At 49.8% G+C, this 24,602-nt stretch overlaps 4 protein-coding genes across 5 annotated transcripts; 2 read left to right on the top strand and 2 right to left on the bottom strand.

Moving 5' to 3' along the window:
- The first annotated feature begins 2,551 nt into the window (after positions 1–2,551).
- Positions 2,552–6,873, top strand: LRRC59 (leucine rich repeat containing 59). Of its 2 annotated transcripts, XM_084218363.1 has the most exons (8): positions 2,552–2,820; positions 3,168–3,227; positions 3,575–3,614; positions 3,733–3,891; positions 4,197–4,301; positions 4,843–4,915; positions 5,340–5,513; positions 6,055–6,873. In XM_084218363.1, the coding sequence occupies exons 1-8, from the start codon at positions 2,798–2,800 to the stop codon at positions 6,297–6,299; spliced, it is 879 nt and encodes a 292-aa protein (XP_084074489.1). In that variant the 5' UTR covers positions 2,552–2,797; the 3' UTR covers positions 6,300–6,873. The 2 variants fall into 2 exon arrangements, with proteins under 2 accessions (XP_084074489.1, XP_084074488.1); XM_084218362.1 differs by lacking the exon at positions 3,575–3,614 and having other exon boundaries at positions 6,055–6,871.
- A 1,742-nt stretch (positions 6,874–8,615) lies between these two features.
- On the bottom strand, positions 8,616–12,996 carry EME1 (essential meiotic structure-specific endonuclease 1; the record flags this gene model as incomplete). The annotated part of the gene is made up of 8 exons (XM_084218333.1): positions 8,616–8,792; positions 9,137–9,326; positions 10,354–10,469; positions 10,992–11,124; positions 11,313–11,434; positions 11,852–11,944; positions 12,122–12,249; positions 12,333–12,996. The coding sequence occupies 8 exons, from the start codon at positions 12,994–12,996 to the stop codon at positions 8,616–8,618; spliced, it is 1,623 nt and encodes a 540-aa protein (XP_084074459.1).
- Positions 12,997–13,156: 160 nt separating this feature from the next.
- MRPL27 (mitochondrial ribosomal protein L27) lies at positions 13,157–17,036 on the top strand. Its single transcript, XM_084218298.1, has 4 exons — positions 13,157–13,219; positions 14,651–14,773; positions 15,494–15,561; positions 15,995–17,036. Exons 1-4 carry the CDS (start codon positions 13,198–13,200, stop codon positions 16,199–16,201), a joined length of 420 nt encoding a protein of 139 aa, XP_084074424.1. The 5' UTR covers positions 13,157–13,197; the 3' UTR covers positions 16,202–17,036.
- A 426-nt stretch (positions 17,037–17,462) lies between these two features.
- LOC311161064 (uncharacterized protein) lies at positions 17,463–22,728 on the bottom strand. The gene is made up of 3 exons (XM_084218337.1): positions 22,617–22,728; positions 21,892–22,013; positions 17,463–17,922 (listed from the first exon to the last, which is right to left on the bottom strand). Exons 1-3 carry the CDS (start codon positions 22,702–22,704, stop codon positions 17,776–17,778), a joined length of 357 nt encoding a protein of 118 aa, XP_084074463.1. The 5' UTR covers positions 22,705–22,728; the 3' UTR covers positions 17,463–17,775.
- Positions 22,729–24,602: the final 1,874 nt, after the last annotated feature.

Here is a 24,602-nt window from a genome sequence, read left to right on the forward strand (position 1 = left end):
TTCTAGCATCTTCCAGTCAGTCCCAGTGAACTCAGCAGCAAGGTGAGTTTCTGGATTCCTACAGGGGATGTAAAGCTGTGTGATACCTGTGGGCAGAAATTGTCCTTCCACCGTTTGGCCAGAGCAGAGCAACTGTCTTTGTGCTGATGGAGCATCAGAGCTCTTGGTATTGCATGACCACAGAGGGAAAAAAAAATTATGCAAATGCGTAATACATGAAGATAAAAATTACTTTTAGCTTGATCTTCCCACATTATTATCATTAGCCCAGAGGGCGAATCCTGGTTAAAGAAAGAATTAAACTATGAATTATGCAGAAATTAATGTGACCTTAACATTTGGGTAAGTTTATTTGAGTTGTAGTGGTTTTGGCAAGAGAGGAAAGCAAAGGATCCCTGAAGCAGTAGCATTTCATACACCATTGCATAAGGTACCATTCATTTCTAATCAAGATTTTAAAATCTGTTAATCACAAGTAAGTAGGTAGGTTTTGTAATCATTCACACCCTTGTTTGGTTCTGCTAGGAGCCAATGGCTCTTGGATTTGTGGAAACAGATTTCATTGACAAAGACCTTTCCCAGATATGCAGAGGGTCTTGCTCAGGCCCTCTCAGAGCCCCTCTGGGTTTTGTTCTCCAGAGCAGGACTGTATTTGGTGCCTCCCAGCCAGGGAAGGGAACAGCACAGCACATGACATGACTCCCTCGCTGGCTCAGGGTAACGAGTGGATCAGTAATCAGCTGCCTGCCTTGGAGATTTGGCTTCCCCACCACTCTCTGGACCAAGTCTTCTCTGGCCCTTCCCTCCAACAACAAACATTGCTGTGAAAAGCTGAGGTATGGGGGGAGATTCTTGGATAAGTAGACCTCGCTCCTCTCAGATGAGGGCTCTGTAATTTCTGATCACATTTGGAACAACAATAACATGCTCTGAAAAACTTTCATAATCTCCTGGACAGGAGCACCTCAACCTCAGGCAGACTTTATTGTAGTTTCTATGAGGCAAATCCTTGTGTGCTGCTTTGGGGTGCCTTTATTCAGAGAATCCTGTGGCCTTAGTTACTTCAGTACTGAGCTAATGCTGGTTTCTGGGTGTTGGAAGAAATTCACTGGCAGCTTAAAAACAAACGAATGCATCCAGAAGGTAGATGTGCTGCAGTAGTGAAAACATCTTTGCAATGTGTATTTGTGATGTTTGTCTCAAACATCACAAATAGCACAGAGGTCAGGAAATTCATGGTTAGTCCTTGCTGTAATCCCAGTACCAGGTAACACTAATCTGGCTCTGTCCCAGGCTCCTTTCTCTTTCCCTGATTTTCTCCACAGACTCCACAGAGGAGAGTGCTCTGCTCCTGTGAGACTAGAGCCTTGGGAACAAAGCAGGAATATGCATTAAGTGTTCCTCCTGTGAAGAGACATTGTGGGGTAATGTAACAGCCCAACTGAGAGGGAATTCTCCCCCTGGATTAGGGAGAGTGTAGATATAAGCAGCTGTATCAGATATTGCAAAACAAGGTACACATCCCTAGGTTTCTGTTGGGATTATTGGCTATAAACCGGTTGGTTCTCTGCATGGTGGTGTGTGTCAGGTGATGTGACTGGATGCAAAACCTCCCCTGCTCATGGGTCTTGGCTGGGAGTTCTCCTGCCTTCTTCAGGGCTGTTTCATGTAGTCCAGATCTAAACTCCTGCCAATCTGGCCAGGGTTCCAGGGCTGGTGGGACAGCTGCAAGAATGCCCTGAGCAGTGCCACTGTGTCCCAAAATAAGCTCTGCCACCCAGTGTGCAAGAGGCCAACCCACACCCAGTTATTTGACTTCTCCTATTTACAGTTCTGCACTGGATGGCAAATTCACAAAGCTAGCATGACAGCTGTCAAAACTTTTGACTACGTATATATTTTAGTAAACAAAAGGCATTAATGTTCATGGGCTACAAGTTACCTAGTTCTCATATCAATTATTATTCTATCTTCCATTGTTTAATGAGTCTTTCGCTCCCCATGCTAATTAGTCCAGTCTTAGTCTTTCACTCCTTTTGGGTTGGTGGTTTTCCTGGGTCTGTGGCCATGAGTAGGTGGTCACAATCTGCCCCTGGCAAAACTAAATTTTACCTGCTTGGAGCTGATTCAACCCAATTGCTGAGTTTGCTTTATTGGTTTCTTCCTTATCTTAGGGATTCTGCCCAATGTCCTTGTAGCCCATAAATCCTGCACTCTTTGTTCCGGCTATCAGTACCACATCCTTCTTCCCAAGCTTTGTTAACCTCCCATTAAGTCTGAGATCACAGGATCAAGCCTTAAACCTTAACAAAACAATTCTCCCAACAAGTAATTCGTCTAAGACAACCCCTAGAGCTTATTAGCTGCTCTCTGCTTCGGGGACTACATCTCCTTTCTTTTTGCTCATGTTTGAAAGTACGCAGAGATCAAACATCAGATAACATCCTTTCTTAAGACGATTTGTGGGTGTTTAGCGGCGCCAGTGGCGGTGCGGGCAGTGCGGCCCCGCTCCGGGCCGGCAGCGGGCGCGCTCGGCCCCGCGGCGGCGGCTGGCGGGCCCCGCGCGGACGTGGCCGCGGAAGTGGCTGGCGGGGCCGGGCCGTGCCACGCCGGGACGGGACGGGCTGGGCTGGGCTGTGCTGAGCCGCTCCGAACCGAGACGCGCCGCCTCCCCGTGCCGAGCCGCATCTCCCGTGGGCAGCCGCCGACGGAGCCATGTCGCGGAGCAGCGGGAAGGGGCTCAGCCTGAAGGACAAGCTGGACGGGAACGAGCTGGACCTGAGCCTCTGCGACCTGAATGAAGTGCCGGTGCGGGAGCTGGTGAGTCTCTGGCCCTAGGCCCCCCGGCGGGGGTGGGGACCGGCTCCCGGTCCCCGGGAAGGAGCAGCGTAGGGGAGCCGGATGTGCTGGGGGCTTGTGACCTGGCCTGCAGGTATTAAAAGCAGTGAGGTTCTGTGTCCCGCGGGCCCGGCAGCCGCTAGTTACTGCTGTTGTGGGATAAGAACCTTTCTGGACACAGAGATGGATCCGGAGATGACGTGACCTCGGAGCAGCCGCGGGGGATGGACAGACTGACGCGGGAGAAACCGCAGAGGCCGAAGCAGAACAGGTGTCAGAGGGGGTCGGGTGAACGTCCATGTTCATTCAGTGCCTTACTTGTCTTTCAGGCCGCTCTTCCGAAAGCTACTGTCTTGGATTTGTCCTGTAACAACCTCATTTCCTTGCCGGTAAGGTGCTAGAGAGCCTCCGCGGGGATGAGTCTGCTGGGAAATATTTGGAAAGATAGCTGGTGCTTCGGTAGAGGCTCACCGGGCACTGTGGAATTGGCACTTTCGCTGCCCTGGGGTGGCTGAATGACTCAGTTGTCAGTGCTGGCGGTGGATTTGGCTGAGGCAGGAGAGAGTACAGGGTTGAACTGTGTGAAGATTGCAGTACATTCCTTCCAGAGCATCCCCAGGTGAATACAGAAGAGTTTCATCAGCAGGAGACTTGGGTTTGTTCCTGTCATATTGTCATCCATAACCTTCTCGATCTGTCTTATCTGTCCCATTGTGTCTCACCTCCATCTTCCAAGGCAAAGGAGGAGAGCGATTTTCCTCCATCACAGTCCTGTAGTAAGTCAAGGATTTGTGCCTGATTTGAGGTGCAGGCTGTCTCCACATACTTCTCACTTAGGTTCTTCCATAAAGGCGCTGACCGGCTTTCTCTGGGTTTCCTTTGTTTGGGTTTTAGTCAGACTTCTGCAGTTTGATGCATCTGGTGAAACTAGATTTGAGTAAAAATCGGTTGCAACAGCTGCCCTTGGACTTTGGCCGCCTGGTCAATCTGCAGCACTTGGACCTCCTGAACAACCGCTTGGTCACCCTGCCAGTCAGCTTTGCACAGCTCAAGGTAAAACTGTTTGCTGGGCAGTTACGTAAAGCTTTGGGATGCAGCCCATGGTCTTGTGATCCTGCTCAAGTTGATTTCTCTGGTAAAGCATCCATCCTGCTGACTACCCATTCCAAAATTCAGCTGGGTCTGCACCACAGCTCAGTAAAAATCGTCTCAGTCTATTGAAAACATCTCTGCTCATCTTCTGTACGCATTTCATTAATGTGAAAACTAAGCAGTTCTTTGCTTCTGCTTTGGATCTCGTAAATAATTCCAAGACTGCTGTGCTCTTACAGCCTCCCCTTTGTTGTGCCTTTTTGCAGAACCTGAAGTGGCTGGATCTGAAGGACAATCCCCTGGATCCTGTCCTGGCAAAAGTGGCAGGAGACTGTCTGGATGAGAAGCAGTGTAAGCAGGCTGCTGTCAAGGTAAGGAATCTCATTTTATTCTAATTTATTTTTTCTTTCATGGCTTTGCCAGTGATTCTTCCTCTGTTTGCTTAGCAAGCTGGGCAGCTGCTGCAGGAGCCTGAAGTTTCTTCAGGGAGTGAGGTGCAGGTCCACTGCACTGACTCCCCTGCTGCTGTGCCTGTGGAGAGCAAACACCTGGCTGAGGAGGATGCTTCTCCATTTATGGAGTTAAGAGAGGATTAATGCTGGTTGCCAAGAAAGTGGTGGCATAATCAGACATAGTAATCCATGCCTGTGCTGATAGTACAAAAACCTCTGGAGACCTTCTGGCAAACACAAATAGAAATGTTCTGTGATCCTCGGTATCACTGAGCACCAGTTTGCCATGTTTGTTTTTAATGGGAAGATTGTGAATTCTTTTCAGAGCTGTAGGGATAGGTGAGGGTTGGGGGTCAGCCCCAGCTGCCTATCCTCAGCCACACTCCATCTGTTCTTTTCTGAACTGACTGTGCCACTAGGCTTCTGCACAGCCCTCAGGTTGTTTTCTTGGCTATTTAAGGTACTGCAGCACATGAAAGCAATCCAGTCTGAGCAAGATCGACAACGGCAGCGGAAACTCCAGGCAGAGAGAGGTAGGGACAAAGAGCCCCCACATGCTGTCTGCTGAGGACTGCTCTTGGTCTAACACACCCAAACATTCTGATCACCATCTAATAAATTGCCATCTAACACATACTTGTAGCCACCCAAACCCAAAGTACTCAGGGAATAGTAGAGTAAAATGGCTGGAGGGAGAAATATAGCAGGGGGGTAGTGTATGTGATTTCTTGGCCTGAGGAATAGTTAAATCTCTGGAAGGAATGTGCTATAGGTTACCTATAAAACATGAAAGAAAAGCACAGCAAAATGCAAGGTATGTAATACTAAATAAAATTATAAAAAAAGAGGATAGTTGTTCAATTGGTTTCATCATTCCATTTGGGATAATAAGGTAATTAGGAAAATGGCAGTGACAACCCTTTGCATAAAAGAGAACAACTTGCTGTTAACCCCCAGAAATGGAGAAGAAGCGTGAAGCAGAACAGCGAGCAAAGGAGGCTCTGGAGAAAGAACTGCGGAAGCGAGAGAAGGCAGAGGAAAAGGAGCGCAGAAGGCGGGAGTACGATGCTCAGAAAGCTGCAAAACAGGAGATGGAAAAGAAAACTAAAAAGGAAACAGTGCACACCCGAAGTAAGTAATGCCTATTTTGGGTGGGATTGTGTCAGGTTTCATTGTCATCAGATTGTGATGCTGCCAGAATTGCTTTTATACAGCCCAAATCCTGGGAGACTGGAAGATGGTTGGGAGAGGGTAGGGTGGAACTTACAGAAGTTCTGATAAACTCTGCTGCTGTGCCCTTTTCCCCTTTACCATTAACTGTGAAGCTGCAAGTCATGAAGTTCTCCAACTGTTCCTAATGAGAACTTCCCTCCACTCATTTTTTTCTTAAGTCTACTGAGCTACATACATTTGCATAGTCAGATCTTGTGCAACACAGAGGTGCTTTACACCCCCTTCACTGCTGCCCATGAAACTGGATCTTAAACTTTTCATCCTAAGCAGTTACATCCTGCACATCTACTTATTTATCAGAGCTAAGTGATGAAAATTCACAACAAAAGCCAACTGTAGCAGAGGATTAAGTATCTTACCTGAACAGTTTGTTTGTGAGCATAGCCTGTTATAGTTGATTAATTCCTCCCATTCCGTCCTGTTCACGTTCTCACTGCAGAGCCGGCCTCCAGCTCCCGTCCCCCTCAGCCCCCCCGGCACAAGCCCTCGTGGTCGCGGTCAGTGCTGAGAGTCCTGCTCTTTGTGCTGTTCTGCATTCTCTGTACCCTGGCTGCCTGCAAGCTGACGGAGCTGCAGCATCAACCTCTGTGCATCAGCGTGAACACCCTCTACGAGGACGTGGTGGCTGCTCTGCAGAACCACAAAACCCTGCAGAACATGCTACAGCACAACTCGCACCAGTGATTGTCCTGGATGGGCACTTGCTTCATCAGCATCTCCTTCCACCATCTACGCAGCCAGAATTCCTATGGAATTGTGTTCTGATGAAACTGCTTTGAACCAGTCAGCGTTGGTTTGCTGGTCCACTCCACAGAGCAGAGCTATTGTTCAAACTATCTTTGTAGTGCATGTCTCTCAGTTGGCCTGTAACTCCCATTATTTGTGCACATTAACCTAAACTTGTTACCACTCCTTGCCTCCAAGTTGTGTCCACCAGGATTGTGAGGTACAGGAGGAAGCTGACAGTCTATAGGAATGGGAACAAGCAGCCCTCACATCATCTGGGTGAGACAGCTGTAGCTCTGAGCTAGAGGTGGAAGGTTTTTAATACATATCTGTTCCTTGCTCTCATTTCTGTTTGTGCTAAGAATGGTGGTATGGCTGTTTGGGAATAATACACTAAGGCCACACTCCAGGACCAATTACAAGCATGTAGGATGGCTATGTTGGAGCAAAGAGGCTGATGTGCTATTTGAAAGAAGCTGAAAATTTTCAATACAACAGTTTTCATGGCAATTTGTCTGAACTGAATGTTTATGTTATTAACATAGTTTAAATTTTAATTAAGCCTTTTAGGAACAGCCACAAATGATTTCCAAGTACATGTGAATAATTCCTGCCTGCTGCAGCTGCGGAAGCAGCGCTGGGTGGCACTGTGGGAGCATTGCTGGCAGGAAGGGAGAAGCCTCGGGGGTGGGGAAAGGCTGGGAGGTTTGGTGGTTTGCATCTCAAGAGGAAAACTCACCTCTGCAATGGTCTGCAAATTAATTAGAATTTCCTTTAAAATTATTTAAAATTCATTTTAAAATTTCCTTAACTCCCATCAAGCAGAAGCTTTTCATATCCTGAAGATCTTTGTGAGTTCTTAAAATGAAGTGCAAGTTTCAGAGAATATCTGTGCTACAGGCTCCCCTGAGACATTCTACACTGGTCTCCAGAATCGTTCCCTCTTCTCATACCTGGGATTATTGCTGCCAGGAGCAGTGCTATGGGGAGACCATCACAGCAGTAAACCCTCATTTTTCTGTAACCCGATGATAAGATTGTGGTTCCCTGAATATCGCACAGGAGAGAGCGGCAGCACAAGTGTCAGATTAAAGGAAGGAAGGGGTGCCTCTGCCTTAGGAAGGTGCATGTTCTCAAAGCTTCCTTCAAACATCTTTAAGCTTTCCTTTGGGTGTCTAGCTCATCCCATTCTTTAAAATATCCTTACTCTCTATCCAGAAATGTTCAGGAAAATTACAAACAGCATCTAAAGCAATGTTTCCACCATGCAGCCCTTCCTGCCAACATCCAGATGAGTGTTACATAGGTTGGCAAGCATGAGCTTATACAATTTATAGATTCAGGTTAGCAGCATTTCTGGTCAGGCCAGGGCTCCAGCTGGATGCCTAGAACAAGCAGAGCAGGTAGGGATTTTTCCACTGGAGGCAGCAGGGTTCCAAAGAGTTAACTTCCCTACATGGGATGCAGTTTAATTTTCAGCATTGCTGTTACAAAAACCCTCAGCTGTCCTTGTGTGCGCACAAGTGCTGATGGCTGCACGGACAGGCCGTGGTCCCCAATCTAATTAAAAGGAAGCTTTTTCCTGCCAACTGTTTAGACCTCATAATTCCAGCACATATAATCAGATTTCAAGACCTTCTCTAGATTAAGCCGTCTGGAGACTGAATCAGAGCACTCTAAACTTGTATCTGAAAATTAGTCTTACTCATTCCCATCTGCTACAGTGGAACAATGAGAGGATGTTTCGTGCGGCAAAGTTCTTTCACCTCACTAGAGCAGGTGCTGGGGGGGCAGCACCATGTTGCCCAAGCTTCAGGATTTGTCCCAAAGGAGGGAGAAGTTAAGTCCTTGCAGTTCAGGAGAGCAACAGGAAGTATTCCTTTCAACAGATGACATACCTGTCTATATTCAAGACGCCATGTTAAGAAGCAAAGGTTATTCTTCAAAATTATTTATTTTATAGAAAGACAAATAAAACAACATCAGTACTATAAGCTGTGTGCAATTAATGTGCTTAGGGAAGATGTTCACCATCTTTCTCGTGTAAACTCCTGCTATTCAGCAACTTTATCCAACTTTTTCCTGCTACAATAGTCTTAGTGTGTTTCAAGTCTTTAAACAAGGATCAATGAGTGTTATCTAAGCACTTCTTCACAGAAGAAAACTGAAAACTTGACCAGACAAATGGTAAAAACCCTTATTCCCTGGAGCTACCCAGTGAAATCCAAAACGGAACACTTAACTGAACAAACAGTACAACCCTTTTCCCCTGTGCTACCCAGTAAAATCCAGACAGAGGTCGGGATCGTGGGAAGTCATCTGCAGATAGATGCGTCGGGACAGTTCCGGCCCAATGCGCCGGGAGGTGGCTGTCACACCCTCCCCACGGTGCACAGGGATATTGGCCAGCATGTTCTCCCGCTCCTGGTCCGAGGAGCATTTCTCATAGGCCTAAAAGCAACACAAAGGCAACAATGGGATCACCCACTTGCATCCATTGCTCAAAAAACCAGTCAAAGCTATGCACCTGTACCTACTCTGCCCTTCCACAATGTCCACTCATTTTTCACTTGGTCTCTCTGCCCAAGTCCCATCTGTGAGCTTGGAGAGTGAAGCCAGTGCTGCTCCCTCAGTGGGAAGCCAGAACAGTGGATGCCAAGGAATCGGTTCCTTCACTAACTTACTGAACCACTCAAGCAGAATCACTGTGTCTAATTTAATGCTGATAAAATTATTTATTCCACTCCCTGCATGAGCTGAGCACACAGTGCTGGGTATCCCTGAGGCATCCTCACCTGGATCAGAAGCTGAGGAGAAGGGTATACAGACACGATAGCCTCAGCCATCTCAGAGCTGACACGGTTAAATTGCTCTATCTGCTTCTTCCAAACTTTCAAGAGACCCTTTCCAGAAGGATCCACCTTCACCCCTCTGCAACAGTCCTTCTCCAAGTAGAAAGAGAACCCTGTGTTCTCTCGCTCTCGCCTAGGGAGAACAAGGAATGAGGTGGCAAATGAGACAATGAGGCTGTGAAGAAAATCCTATCCCTGCCATCTGTTGTCAGAGCCAGAGCGCCATCCCTCACTTGAGCTGTCAGAGACACAACTGGCATCAAAGGAAACATGAATAATTCGACCCTGTTTTCTTTACATGCACTACCAATTTCTTTAAGACCCAGATTGCTCCTGAAAAAGAAACAATCCCATACTCAGCAGCAATCCTGACACAAGTCAACTGGCAGACAAAGTGGTAAACAAGAATTCACCTTCTGGCTGTCAACTATAACAAAACACTTTTAGATGTCATTTCTAATGACAGCTCATCTCTTGTCATGGCTGACATGTAAATCCAGCAGCTGCAGTGATAGGAATGCCAGGATTGCGTGAGACAGCGCAAGATGGCTTTCTTAGCTATCACTGTGCAACAAGCTGTTATCCTCCCTTATCAATGGAAAGAGTCAAGTGGTTCATTCTCAGGCATGTCTCTTCATCACACACTGAAGAAGAAAAGCTGGCACTCTAAGAGCCAACCCTACTCATATTCCCTTCCCACTCCAAAAATCTGGCACAGAACAAGAGCTCTACTTGATGTCAAGGCTCCAGTGAGAAACCTGAAGGTAGTGAGGCACCGGAACAAACTGCCCAAAGAAGTTGCAGATACTCAAAGAAGCTGCGGATACCCCATCCCTGGAAGCATTCAATGCCAGGTTGGATGGAGCACTAAGCAACCCAATGTAGTGGAAGGTGTCCCTGCCATTGGATCAGATCATCTTTAAGGTCCCTTCCAACTCAAGCCAGCCTGTGACTATGAAACCAGGGTCAGTCCTGACGCCTCTGTGGGCAGGACATCAATTTCAAGAACAAGTCCTGTGTTGAAGGAGCTGCAAGAGCAGATGCTCTGTCACCTGCACCTTTAGGAACCATTATACTCTGCACTGTACCTGCTATTCCTTCCCAGTAGTTTAAAGTGCAGCCTCTCCAAAGGTAGGACCAAACCTGCTCTGCTTACTCACTTGTATGGTGCCTCAGCCACAGCTTTTGTGAACATAGTGGCATATTCCCCAAGCTCCTCACTGCTCTCAAAAAAGCTGATTTGGACTTGTGTGCTCAGCTGCAGATCCACCAGGGCCTGTATCACCATTGGGAACAACAAATGGCACAATCAGTCTTATTGTATCAAATTCCATATTTGTCTGAAGCAGAAAGGGGTCACAAATGTCCTGCTGTAGGACAAGAACCTTCACTCTCTTTCCATTTTTGGGAACAGTTAAACTTAAGACACTGAAGTATTTAGGGGCAGTCTGTCTCCTGACAGTTAATATCACCTCAGTGTCCTCTGAGCTACCTCAGCTCCTCTGTGGCTCTTGTTACGAACACGCCACCACCAGTGGGCTTTGCCAGTGGGCCATGAAGGGCAAGAGGCGCTGCGACTGACATCAGTATCCAGGTGAATGAGACACATCAGTCTGTGTGGGAACAGGTACATGACTGAGCAGAGGGGAGCTGAACCCAAAGAGTTCTGTCCATAGACTGATGGACAAATGAATAATGAAAGCCACGTACTCCCATGTACAAAATTGTGTGACTGGGTCAAATGTTCAAATACTGGGAGACAACAGATGACAGTTGCATGTGTTTTAAAAGCACTCACTTCTTTCACATCCATTCTGGATAAGTTCAAGCTAGAATCCTTAACTTCCTTTTTTCTCCTTTCTCCCCGTTTCTCTTGATTCCCACTTGCTGCTGTCTGTCGCAGCCTTTGTTTTGGCTGAACTTGGAGAGACCTAAAAAGAAAAAGTAAGACTGGGGTGACAGTCTGAACCGACCTTTGCTTCCGTTTCTGTATAAAAAGTGGTGGAGCAGTTCTGGGAATACTTCTTATACTCCAGTCTTTGCTAGAAGGAATTAACATAAACACCTATGGTATTTTTCAAGAGAGAACACAGAAACATCTGGAGGGAAGAAGTCTGACCTGAAATAATTTTCTACTCCAACTACTGCCAGAGCCAGAATTCTCCCAGGCATTTTCTCCATCATATGAGCCACACAGCTCTGCAGGGTCTCCTTCTGCCTTTCTGCACAGCCATCAGCATTCTACAAACATGAATGGGAAAAATAAGGAGTTAAACCATTTTGAGGTATATAGAGAAGCACAGCAAATTACTGCCCTGGTTGTAGGTCTGCAGATGAGTCCGTTCACCCTTGCTCTTCAGGGCAAGCAGGCATTACTTGATCCCATGTAAAGTTAGAGCAGAAAGAAGGAAAAAAAAAAAAGTAAACCCACTTGATGTAACAATGTAACTCTTCAGAGGAATGTGTGAAAAATTTTAACTAGAGAAGAAAGCTTGTCAGAACTATACATTATACAGCCCATTAATGGCTTCTAAACCCAGATTTCTGTTTCAATGAAACCCTCCCACACCAAAACCTTCCTGCCACTAAGAGGGACGGCAAAACACTGGTTTTACATCAAGGCATGTTCAGGAGCACAAAAGTCATAAGCATTCTCACTTGCTTGTAGCTGTGAACCATGGACAAAAACTCCTCCAGGCCAAGCAGAACCAGAACATTTGGTTCTTCTGTCCATTCATCTCCTCCTCCCATCTGTTCAGATATGAAAACAAACAGGCCACAGTCTGTTTAGAATTCACTCAGACTCCCACTCAGATCTCTGAGCAGTGAAATTAGAGGGTGTTCACTTGGGTTGGTAAATACAATTACTAATGACTGTAAATAACACATGAGGAAAAGGACGAGATTATCAAAATTTTGCTCACGTACCTGTGATGTCACTGTCTTTCTCCTCCAGGTGATGCTGCAGGGAACAGCGTGGTTCTCAAACACACAGGAATAATTGGCAGCCTGCAAAGCACTAAGGATCTGCTCACCACCTTCTACCTGTAAGATGACTGAAATCGATGCACGGGTCAGGCCTCCAGAGAGAGGAGACAACAGTCAGTACAAGGCAGCTGCAGGCTGTGAGGACAACTACCTGGATCTAGCACCACTGTTATGTATTTCTGGCACTCTCCTGGCCGCTGAGCTTTCAGCACCTTGGCAACGGCTCTCTTCCTCTCTTTCTCCTCCTCCTGCTTCCTCCTCTTTGCTTCTTGCTCCTTCCTTCTCTGCCACGCATTCTGGCAGATTGCCTCCCGTTCCTTCTGACTATATTGTCGCTTCTTGAGAGGGAGTGATGTTTCTGGCCTTTCTCTGCTTTCCGGGGGGCTACTAGGCCTGTCAGAGTCGATTGGCAAGGAGCACAAGGAGGACCTCTCAACACTGCGCGCACCATTCTCACTATCACAAGCTACTTCTCCAGACGGCGTCAGGTCTTGCCAAAGCCCTTCGCTCTCAGGAGCCATCAGGTCACCACTAGCACAAAGCCCAGATGCTTCTCCTTTATCATCGGCGCCCAGGTTGAAAGGCTCAGGGTCCGCTCCCACCCTCATCTTGACCCTCTCGTGCAAAGGGACGACGTCCACCCCCTCTTCGCTCTCGCTGCTCACCATCTTGACAACCTCTGCCACCTCAGGATCAGGAGATGGCGACCGGCGGCGGCTCGGCTCGCCGAGGAATGGGGATGGCTGTAGCAGGTAGGCGAAGGAGGGCAGGTTCTCCTCCTCGCTGCTCTCAGATCCCGACTCGCTCTCCGCCATCTCCCCCGTCTCCTCAGGGGCACCCGCGCCCGCCTGAGGGGAAAGCCCGCGCCGGCCGCCGGTTGGCCCCGAGGCGCGTGCAGTGGGTGCCGATTGGTCCGAACGCTAGCGAGGGTGCGCACTCGGACCAATCGCTGCCCAGAGCGCGCGTGCGCGCGTCGCCTCCCAGCGGGCAGAGGCGGGGGACGCAGCGCCATCAAGATGGCGGCGCTGGGACGGTTGTGTGAGTGAGGGCCTGTGTCAGCTCATTACCCTGTGGGGGTGGGGAGCGGCGGTCTGGCATCCCCCTGGGGAGCGGGAGGGATGAGCTCGGGAGAAGGTGCCCCAGGGAGGTCACCCTGCGGGACGTTGCGCCCCCGGTGGGATGTCACCACCGACGGTACGAGACCGAGGCTTTCGCCTTTGCCTTGAGCTGAGGCGGAGCTGTGGTGGTGGCGATGGGCGGGTTTGTGTGTGTGAAACTGTAACTACGCTTCGTCTTCGTGTAATTTCCTGTAAATCGTCAAGTCTCGGAGTCTTTAATTTACTTAATGGGTCATGTCCTGAAATTAATGGGTTTTGTACCCTTTCCCCAACAGTATTTCTTAGAATTATGGACAGGTTTGGGTTGGAAGGAACCTTAAAGGTCATCTTGTTCCAATTCGCTGCCATGGGCAGAGATACTTTCCATTAGACCAGGTTGCAGTAAGCCCCATCCAGCCTGTGCTTGAACACTTCCCGTGGTGGGACATTTCCAGCTCACTGGGTATCCGTGATGAATTGATTGAGTTAAACTAGTGGTTTTGCTCAGGTTAAGGAAACATGATAACCATTGTTCTGCACTGACCTGCTGCTTTATGGGCTAAATAGAGGGATTCGGAAAAATTAGGTTTGTCTCTTAATTGCATAAGAGCTGGTACTGAAGAGATTTTTAAGACAATGATGACTTCGATTGGGAGGGAATTTAAAGATCACCCAGTTCCTAACCCCTGCCATGAGACGGACACCTTTCATTACACCAGGTTGCTCCAAGCCCTGTTCAACCTGGCCTTAAACTGGGAGGATTAATGAAAAAAACTGCTCCAGACTCCCTTTTTGCCACTTCCAGGGCTCTGTATTCCTTCTTAGAGCCTTTAATCATAGAATTACAGAATTATTAAGGTTGGAAAAGACCTCCAATACCAACAAGTCCAACTTTTATACTCCTTCTGGATACTCCTCGGACTGTTTCTGGCTGGTCATAGATGTTTATATATTTTCCAGCCTTGGAGTCTGTTCATTTGTAAGATTTCAGGATGTAATTGTAAGTGCCATTTGGTCAAAGGGGAAACTGAAACAAATCACAACCCATCTTTTCTCAAAGCACTGTAAGAGCAATCCACAGAAACCAATTACATCTGTGCTGCATGTTACAAGAATGAAACAGGAATTTGTGCACATGATTTAACATGATTGCTGAGAGTTTTATTCTTACCTGGGCAGCAGCAGCACTTGAGATGTGGCTTTTTTCCAAGGAACTTAGGCCATTTTGGTCTAATTTATCTTGGAAGTACTTTTTGTTTGTCCAAGGGCTTTCCTTTGCCTTTAATTTTAAAGCCTGTCTTCCTTTACATCTGGCAGAAGGACTTATGTATGATAGTTTTTCCGGCTGATGTTGTTCTTTCTCCTAACCTAGTTCTAACCACTCAGAATACAACCCTGGTTGCTGTCAGATGGGCTTCTAAGAAAAGTGGGGGCAGCTCGAAAAACCTAGGTGGCCGCAGCCCGGGCAAACGCTATGGGTTCAAAAAAGTCGAAGGTAGGTCTGAGTATCTCATTTGCATTTCACTGTGTTCTTCACAGCTGCTCTCCCCTGATATGTGTCAGTTGTTGAGTGTTTCAGGAGGAGGTGGGCAGGGCATTTTTCCAGAAAGAAGGGATCAGTGAAACCTCATGATCAAGGGTTGTTTGTGGGAGGGCAGGGTGAGTCAGCTCCCCCCACCATGAGCCTGCCGGCTGCCAGCCAAAATTGCCTACAGAAAATGTACTTTGGTTCTAACTTTGCCTCTCCAGAGCCCAGGAGGAGGGAACACTGTGAGACACCTCATAACCACACTGCACTTTCCCCCCACACTGGGTGGAAAAACTGAGCATTTCCAGTGTTTACAAAGGAGAATTACAAAGCTTAGCAGAAGTGCCAAAGTGCAGATTCTTGCAGTTGAGTGCTTAATAATTACTAGCTTTGCTGATGAAAACATATCAATGTAAATGTAATAAAACAAATGCCTTCAGCAGCCAGAAAATGCCTTGTACCCTAGAAACAATCTTTTCAGAGATTTGACTTTTTGCCATGGTCTATCCATTGCCCTTTTATTTCCTGCTAACAGCATTTTCGTTCAGATGCTTTTAACATTTGAAGTAATTTTTCCTTAGAAAATGCCTACAGAAATCCGGGATTTGAAAGTCCCAGAATTATTTGTGTTCTGCCAGGGCTCTGGAAGCTCTTTCTCTGCAGCCTGACCGTGTCACTCTGTTGCAGGTGCATTTGTCCATGCAGGAAACATTTTGGCTACGCAGCGGTTGATCCGCTGGCATCCCGGCGCTCACGTAAGGCCTTTTCTCTCTCTTTGGTTCTCAGAGAACAGCATTCCCCCCCCAGAGTCCCACAATCACTGCCTCCTCTCTTTCACTCTCATTCTAAATGCTCATCCCTGTGTCCTGTGGTATTAGTCACAGAGCCTGCTCAGAGCCTCACCTGTGTTCATGGGACTCAGGGAAGGTCTGTGAGTAATTGATATCCCAGAATGCTTCTGTGACCTGACTGGGCATTTGTGCTCCAGGGTGGAATGGGTGTCTCATGTCTCATACTGAGCACCATTGCAAACTGGTTGCTGGAAGCAAGTTGTGTGGTTTTATTTTTTAAAAAAAAGTAACAGATGCTGTTGAAGCCAGGGTATCAAACAAGGCAGATCAATGATCAGATCTGCTTTAGTTGTGGGTGTCCAGCCTCTCCCTTCTAATGCTCCTCATCCTCTCCCAGGTGGGCATGGGCCGTAACAAGACACTCTATGCCCTGGAGGATGGCATTGTGAGATACACCAAGGAGGTCTACGTGCCCCCACCCCGCAGCAGTGAGACCAGGGATGTGATCTGCCAGCTGCCCAAAGGAGCAGTCCTTTATAAAACTTTTATCAGTGTTGTCCCTACTACAGAAGTAGGAAGCTTCAAACTCGTCAACATGCTGTGAACTTGCTGTGTCATGTGGGCACAGATGCAAGGACAGATCACTACAGCTATACCGGCATCTGAAGACAAGAGAGGCTCTGAATACCATTTTAGGATTTGGTTTCGTTCCTGAAGTGCTTGTGATCTGTGTTCAGGCACTGAGATCACCTGCTGGCATTTATGAGTGTTTAATAAATGCTGTGGGGCAGCTGAAAGTCTTGGCTGCTCATGAAATTGTGTTACCATGGTCGTGTAATAGCTGGAGAGCCTGGTCTGCTGTGCCATTGGATGAATTCTCTCTACAATCACACTTGTGTCAGTACTTGTCCTGCTAATAATTCCCTCTATTTTTGCTCATTTTTAGTCATTACTGTTCTACTTGTACCTTAATTCACAATACTACAGAACAGATCCTTTTCCACATGCACCTATGCTGTGTAGCCGGAAGCTGGATTTTTCCCTCTAGCTCACTCACCTCAGTGCTTAACTTAAATATCTGAGTGTGCCATTCACTGCCCATGTGAGGCAAGTTCACAGACCTAATTCTAACTCAGTAATGAGTTCAGGGGGCCTGGCAAGATGCCCAAATCTGGGCTAGTATTTGAAGCCTCAGCAAGTGGAGGTGTATGATAAAGCATTATCCAGGATACTCATCCTTTTATTTTTGAGTCATTATGTGACATTTTTGAGCTTGTATTGCTCAAAATAAAGGAGCCCCAATGGGTTGTGCCTAAACTGATCTTATCTACATGTTTGTAAACAATTTGAAACATTGACTCTGCAGTAGAAAACAGATTATCAAAATCAGTAATGTAAGGACACTGGTGTTGACATTATTTAGACAATTCTTCTGCTCTGCAGAAGACCAGGTGAACTGGGTCAGCCACATGTGTCCACCTGTGCTTCACAGTCTTCATGTAGACCTCCAGCTGTTCAGTCCATGCATCTCTCCTTTCCCAGCCTGCACATCCAGTCCCATGGTTCATCTTGCTGGTCTGTATTTGGGTATAACCCATGGAGCCTCTCCAGATCCATGTGTGGGCTCTGTACAGAACTGCTGTCAGTCACAGAGGCTGTTGGTGCCAGAGCATGCAGCAGTGCTCCAAAGCACATCCCTTCTGCCACTCACAGGTGAGGATTTCCACCTGGCAGGTAATCCAGATACAGTAAAACACTTGATAACCTAAGAAACAGGTGAAGCAGCACAATATCACCAGTGCCTGAGGTCTTATCCTTTGTACAGCCAGCAGTGCTGCCTCACAGAGGTATGAAATGCTGTTCCTGAGGAGCTCTGGCCTAGCAGCCGTTCCCCTTGGCTTTGCCCTGCGCAGCTCCAGCAGCTAGACCTTTGCCTTTGGTGTTTGGCAGAATGAGCAGATGTGCCTGGTTCCTCTGCTCAGCACAGTACCCAGCTATGGCTCTGTAGTTGTTCTTGTGCTGCAAGAGGGATGTCACTGGCTGGGTTGGTATTGCCTGTGTTTCCAGCTGATTGTGGATCTGGGTGAAGGTTTGGCCATTCACTGTGGAGGAAAATGGTATCCCAGGCACTTCAGTTGCTGACAGCACGGGAAGCAGCAGTACACTGAGGCCAAGGCCTTACACTGCAGTGTTCCGCTGAGTTTGGTAGCTGAGGGGGGCATGGAAAGGGTCTGGAACACCATGTCTGTCCAAGGTCTCTGAGCTTATTCCTGTTCCTGAGAAAGCTGGAGGATGCCTCAGAGCATGTTCGTAAGGAGGTGGCATCTATTGAGGAGAGAGGAAGAGCATTACAGCGGATCAGAAATAACCTGGAGATTATCCCACCTCTTCCTACAGAGCAGATGAAAAGGCTCACAACTGCCATCAGCCTGAAATTAAACCCCCACAGTCCTCCAGCACAGCCAGCTGTAGGCTGGGGAACACCTGGAGATGAGAGCATCAGTCTGGAACACACCACAAACCTGCTGAGAGACACATTCTCCCCTCACACTCTGTGCCAGGTTCCTGCTCCTCCCTGATCCCTTTCAAGGACTTGGCAGAAGGCCAGAACAAACTTGACTTTTGTTGGGAGAGGGCTGTCATTTGTTTTCCCTTGACTAAAGAAAAATTACTGGGATTTACACAAGTACCTACAAACCAGGTGTTGTACCCAGGTTTTGGCAGCAAGTCTCACTGCACAGAGAGAGGAACCTCCAGGCCTTGTCACATTTCTTTTGTAAGAGCTGTGCTAGCTTTCTCCCCACAGGTGACGGGAAGTTGCCTGACGATGTTGTGCGAAGAGCTTCCAGTGCTGTTCCTCAACTACTTGTCTTTGGAGCTTTACTCTCCTGTGCCCTCAGTGCCCTAGTTTCATAGAATTACAGAATGGTTTGGGTTGCAAGGCACCTTAAAGATCATCCAGTTCCAACCCCTGTATGGGCAGGGACACCTTCCAGTATATCAAGCTGGAACTTTTCAGGCAGGTAGCTCCAAAGACTGAGTGGCAAGGGCTAACTATGCCAGGCTTTATGGTACAGCTTTAAGAGCTCAAAATCCAGGTAAATCAGTGAACTTTTAATGCTTTACTCAGGGTTTCAAAAGTCTTTGTCCTGCTTTAGACAATGTGGTCTCTGAACGGGAGCATCTCAGGATGCTGCCACAGGACCTCCTTGGCAGGATGCACTCACTTTTCCTGTTACATTGTGGGAGTGCAAATCCTAAATATCATAACAAGCAAAGCCTCCTGCTCATAAATAAGCCATAAACACTTCAAGGTAATACCAAGACATCTCCCTAGGAGTGTCCTGCAGGGAGACGGACACAAGAACCCAGGAAAGCCTTAGAGATCCAAAAATAACACTCCCAGCATGGACTTGTATGGAGCAGGTGATCTGAAGAGCCTGCCATTTCTCCGTGGGGCTCTGCCCTGCCTCCTGGTACAGGCATTTCAGCAAATGCACTGGGGGAGGAGAGATGGATCATTAACCAGCACAGATGTACACCAAAGGAGCCTCCCAATACACTTTGTGCTTTCCCAGAGATAAAAGCTATCAGGAAGGCAATCACAGAGCACAGAGTCCTCAGCTACCAGCAACTGTGAAGCAAGACATTGATATGAACCACAGTGGTGACTGCCATGGGCTTCTGCCAGCCCCCCACTGTAGGGAGGGGAGCTCACCTCCTGGGATGGCTCTGCCCACAGCCCAAACCTGTCGGCAATCATCTGATGGATTTCCCGCTGGCGATCTTTCTTCCGCACACTCTCGTAGCTGGGCAGGCGGGGCTGCTCCCAGGACGGGAGCTGGTACGTGCTGGGGGGTCCGACACAGAAGAGCTCATCTCCCTAGAAATGTCCATCCCCAGAAAAGGGTCAATGTGATGATGGCTCTCATCACTAGAAGTTTATGTCCTGGTGCAACCTTGAGTTAATTCAGGGTTCAAAGCTGTAGGTAGTTGTAGGCTCCTTTGAAGACCCAGAGAGGATATCCACCCTCCCAGGGGGCAATTACACCACAACCTGCACTGCAGGATCCCAAGCCCCCAGGATCTACCACTGGCACTTCATGCACAAACACCTCAGGGCACTGTGGTATCCTCTGCAATATTCCTTCCCTCCACATGCCGCCTACGCCTGGGGTCTTTACATACTGGCAGCACTTCCCAAAGTTGTGGGATAGCACCAGAAGATGCTGCCTAGCACCTTTTGCCCCAGGCAAACTCCATAACCAGAGTCTCTCTCCAAGCCCATGAGCACCATTCCCACCCAGCTCCCAGCAGGGACCCTGCCATCACCTGCATGCCGGGGTTCTCAGCAGCGCTCTCCAGCCGTGAGGCTCCACGCTGGGGTCCCACCAGCTGCTGGCTGCTGCTGAAGTAGGGTGGGGGGCGGTCCTGGAATGAGGAGGACATGAGCAAAGCCAAAATCCCTCCCATCCTTCCCTGCAGAGAGCAGAGCTCAACCAGCTCTCATAGGACAGCAAGACCCTGGCAGAGGAAGAATTGCTCCGTCCTGCAGTTCTCACTGCTGGCAGCAGCCCCTGCCTGTTCAGTGACACCAACAGCTCCAGGACATGTTCCCTGGCAGTGTAGGGTCTGCTCCAAAGGCTGGAGCCAGCTGGAGCAGAGCATAGCCAGAGGGACAGTCTGGGCCCCAGGGCACGGTTTCATTGAAAATCAGCGGAACCATCTCTTTTTGGGGTACAACAAAAAACAACTCAACTATTCTGCTGGTGTAGATAAGAGCCCCATCACATGCTCAGGGTTAAAGAATTTGTTAGCTCTTATCTACTGAGCTTGACATTTCAGGATAATGCAGCAAGCAAATCTACAGGGCAATAGTTGTGCTGTTCCCAAGCTGTCTTGCTCCAGTTAAACTAGGTTCCCTGTCAAGATATTGAGCAACAGTGAGCAGAAATCTTGTTCATAGAAAACAGCCCCTCGAGCCAGAGCCAGGACTTGAGTCATGGCTTTATCTCACTCTCAGAAAACCCCATCCCTGCCAGCAGAAACCAGCCCAGAGACGCTCAGGGCAACCAGGGATGTGCAAGGAAGACTATGAGGATTTACTGTTGCTCTTAACAAGGAAGGAACTGTTTGTCTTGGCCCTACAGCACAACTATAGAAGCTGTAGGAAAACGGCACCCAACTGTTGGTTCAATAACTCATGAGCAAAACCAGTGCAACTATTCCTGCCCAAAAGCTGCCTCACACACTACAACTGCTTCTCTTTTTCTGAAGGAAATACGTTATGTGTTCCCTTTCCTTATATAATTCTTTGCATTCTTCCGCACAGTCCTTTGCTAAAGGCAAGATGCCTGCTTGAAATTTCCACCTCAGAGCTCAGGCAGCATCCCACACTGCCTCAGAGAGCAGTTCCACAGGGCAAGGGAGCACAGCAGCAGGGCCCATCCCAATGTGTGCCATGGGCAGGCAACAGGAGGGAAGAGATGGAAAGGAGTAGAGACAATCAGACAAGGTAACCATCAGTGCAGCCTATTTCCACTGTGATTTCTGATGGGGACTTCTCAGCCTGTGCTGGACTATTAGATTTGCCTTTCATAGCACTAGTCTCTGCACCCCTTGCTAGTGAGGCTGAATGTTCTCTCTTCTCCCAGGGACTGCAAGTGGTACCTGCAGCTCTCCCCTCAAAAGCCACCTTGCAGCTCTGGAGGCTGAGCTTTCCTCAAAAGCAATACTGGCTACACACGCTGCTCTTTTTCCATCAGCTTCCCCAGTTGAAAGCCAGCCCTAGAAAATTACAGATGTGAGCGAAAGGGCTTTGTGTCTCACTGCTCCTTCCCCAGGAGCTGTACAAGGGAGCCAGTTGTCAGGGATGCGGGTGGCTTTGTCTGCCTTTGCCCTCAGCTTCCAGCTCCCTTCCCTGCTGGGCCCCTTCCTATAAAGCACAGCCCGACCCCACACATGACTATGCAGGGGGAGGAGAACCTCCCTCCCGAGCTGTGTGGAGAGCAGGCAAGGCTTTTAGTGTTGGGCCTTGGAGATGCAACCACAATAGCACAGCCAGGCAGGACTGGGTGGGTGGGTGGATGGATCTCTTGGACAGTGTGGGAGCAAGGAGGTGGCAGAGCCCAGGTCTGCTTGGAGGACCCACATCCATCAATAATCCCAGCCAGGCTGCAGGACAGTAACCTGGCAGCGCAGGCCCACAGACCCAGCACAAGGGAACAGGAGCTCGGGGGACAAAGGGGGACTTGTGGGCAGGAGGACGAGAGGAAGGAGTCAGAGGACACTCACATACTGGCTGGGGGTCTGGAAAAGGCGGCAGGAGCAGAGGAATTGGCAGCACATGGGGTCCCGGTGGTACAAGAGCAGCAGCAGGATGAGGATCGCCACGATGAAGACGGAGGTGGACACCGCTGCCAAGAGACGAGAGGCGAGAGAGCCGGTGGTTCGACGGGCCCGTGGGCCTCCTCCTGCCGTCCGCTCTCGCCCCACGGCTGCCGCTTGGAGAAGTCCCGAGAAGCCGATTCCATCTGCCGCCCGTCTCAAGAGCGCTAAAGCCCCTTTGTGCCCAGCATCTCTCTTCCTACCAGACGGTGAACAACCTGCAGAGCCAGGAGGGGCTCACCCCATCCTGGACTGCGGCGGCAGGGACCGCCCCGCGGGGACCAGCACCGGCACCCACCGTCTCTCGCCCGGCGCTCTCGGCTCCCTCAGCAGCACGGCAGGGCGCCGGTTCGCCGGTGTTCCGGTCTCCCGGGAACCCGCGGCTCCCCGCCAGCCCGCCCGCGGAGCCCACCCGCACGCCAGCCCCCGCCGCCGCTCCGCTCCGGCCCCAGTCCCGCCAGACAGCGGGACACCCCCGGATTAGGACCGGCTGCCGCAGCGACCTCTCCCCCGCCCGTCCCCAGGTATCGCCTTATCGGCACAGCCTGGGAAGCACCGGCAGAGGCCGATCCCGCCCGGCGGCCGCCCCCGCTTCGCTCCCGGCACCGCCGGAGCCCCCGCCCGCCACTCACTGGCGGCGATGACGATGGCCAGGACATTGTTGTCCATGCTGGCGCTGGCGGTCGCTGTGTGGCCCGAGGCCTCCGCGGGCTGCGCCATCCCGACCCCGCCGCCGACAGCCCCTGCCCGCCGCCCGCGCTCCACAGCCGGCGAGGGGCGGGACGGGGCGGGGCCCCGAGCGAGCGGGCTCAGCCCGGGGCTCCCCCTTCGGACGCACGTCAGGGCCGGCCCGGCTCATCCGCGGGTGCCCCGGCCCCGTGCCGCGGTTAGCAGAGTCCCGCGGCGCAGGTCACTGCCGGGATCAGCGGGCACGGGACAACCCCAGCGCTGCCCTGCTCCTGCAGAGGGAAAGCCGGCCTGCGCCGCAGGAGGCTCTTGGCCCCGGAGGCAGCAGGAGGTGCCTGCTCATTAGCCGATTAACACCTTAATTAAGTGCCATGTCAACGGTAAGTATCTGGGTACCTTCAGGGCACTCGCTGCCAGGGTGTAACCAGACTCAGCCCATGGCCCCGGGTCACTCCCGAGCTCTCACTTTTCAGCCATAGGCTTTGAAAACCCCAAGCTTGATTTTGGGTAACATATCACCCATCTGAGGAAGGCGATCCTGCCCCACCACCCTCACAGCCACTGCTCCCAGGAGGGCTTTACACTCTCACTGGGTACGGCCAAACTTCCTCCACCCATTCCATAACAGCACAAAAACCCAACACACCAAACTGTAGATAGAGATGTATTTGTGGTAATGTTGCATATTTAAGACAACTTTACATAATGGTTCTGACACACAGTTTTGGCATCCTCCAGTGTGTGGCCTGCCTCCCCCCACATTCCCCCACTGCCCCAAAGTACCCCAGGCAGAAGTGGGTACAGGACAGGGGGGCTGAGTACCAGCAGGTACTTGCCCTCACACACAGAGGTCTCAGTCCCCTCCATTTTACAGTACACACCTTGCAACACCCACATCCTTAGATCTGGAGACTGGGAGTGTCAGACCTGCTGGGCGGAGAGCTGGGACATGGGAGAAAAGTTAGGATGGCACTGATCCATGGAGACAGCAAAACCCCACCAGCTCCTGAGACCCTGCTTTGAGCAGAGGGTTGGGCCAGATGGGCTCCAAATTGTCCCGTGCTGTGAAGAGTCTTCTCAGGATGAAACCAAACCCAGACTTCTCCAGGCAGCATCAATCTTGGAGAGAAGAATGTTAGAGGCAGATTCCAAGGACATCCTGCGGGCACTGCAGGGAAGGGGGATGCTTCACTGCAACCCTTCCCAAGAGGAGGTGGCGCCTATTCCCTCTGGAGCAGTGGGGAGCAGAAACAGCGGAGGGAGGATGGGGCTGGCCGGACCCAATCTCGCCGCTTTGCTTTTTGGCCAGGGAAGCACAGCGGGTCCCGAAAGCTTCTGCCAACGTGGGAGAAGAGAAAAAGTTGGGTCAAGTTGCTGTGGCACAGGGCAGTCCTCCAGGCACGGCTCATCCGCAGCAGGACATGGGCCCTGTGGATGATGTTTTGGCAGGGGATCAGGGCGTCCTTTTGCTGAAGTGGAGACAGAAGTGGCAGGGTCTACAGCACAGCTTGTCAGACCTGAACCACACACTGAGCACTCCCCGCTCACTGTTGCGCAACACACCAGGGCTCCAGACATTTGGCATAGTTGGGCAGCTGCCCCACAATCTGGGGGCAACCATGCCCCAAGGCCAACAGGTTACAGGTCCCCAGCAGCCCTCAGCAGGAAATGGGCAAACAGCAAAACAATAATAACAATAAAAAAAGGATGTAAACGACCCAGCACCCTGTCCTGTAGCACCAGGACACCCAAGGGAACAAGGTATGTTACAGTCTGAGGGGAAATGGAGACACAGGGACTTCCCGACCAATGCGGGGTCTCGTCTCTATTGCACTTTGCATCATATATATTTCTATATATATATTTATAAAAATACAAACTAAAGGGCTGGGGTGGAAAGGATGAGATGTAAACCCTAAGCCAGCAGCAGC

The sequence above is a fragment of the Fringilla coelebs genome, assembly GCF_963513975.1.
Source record: "Fringilla coelebs genome assembly, chromosome: 19".
Taxonomy (NCBI): domain Eukaryota; kingdom Metazoa; phylum Chordata; class Aves; order Passeriformes; family Fringillidae; genus Fringilla; species Fringilla coelebs.

Bases quoted from the DNA above. Each gene is read 5' to 3' on its own strand.
- LRRC59 (XM_084218362.1), top strand. From the start codon at position 2,716: ATGTCGCGGAGCAGCGGGAAGGGGCTCAGCCTGAAGGACAAGCTGGAC. The intron at 2,821-3,167 runs GTGAGTCTCTGG...CTTGTCTTTCAG, and splicing joins AAGTGCCGGTGCGGGAGCTG to GCCGCTCTTCCGAAAGCTAC. The intron at 4,916-5,339 runs GTAGGGACAAAG...GTTAACCCCCAG, and splicing joins GAAACTCCAGGCAGAGAGAG to AAATGGAGAAGAAGCGTGAA.
- MRPL27 (XM_084218298.1), top strand. From the start codon at position 13,198: ATGGCGGCGCTGGGACGGTTGT. The intron at 13,220-14,650 runs GTGAGTGAGGGC...CTCCTAACCTAG, and splicing joins GGCGGCGCTGGGACGGTTGT to TTCTAACCACTCAGAATACA. The intron at 15,562-15,994 runs GTAAGGCCTTTT...ATCCTCTCCCAG, and splicing joins GCTGGCATCCCGGCGCTCAC to GTGGGCATGGGCCGTAACAA.
- LOC311161064 (XM_084218337.1), bottom strand. From the start codon at position 22,704: ATGGCGCAGCCCGCGGAGGCCTCGGGCCACACAGCGACCGCCAGCGCC. The intron at 22,014-22,616 runs GTGAGTGGCGGG...GTCTCTTGGCAG, and splicing joins GGCCATCGTCATCGCCGCCA to CGGTGTCCACCTCCGTCTTC. The intron at 17,923-21,891 runs GTGAGTGTCCTC...TCTCCTCAATAG, and splicing joins TCCAGACCCCCAGCCAGTAT to ATGCCACCTCCTTACGAACA.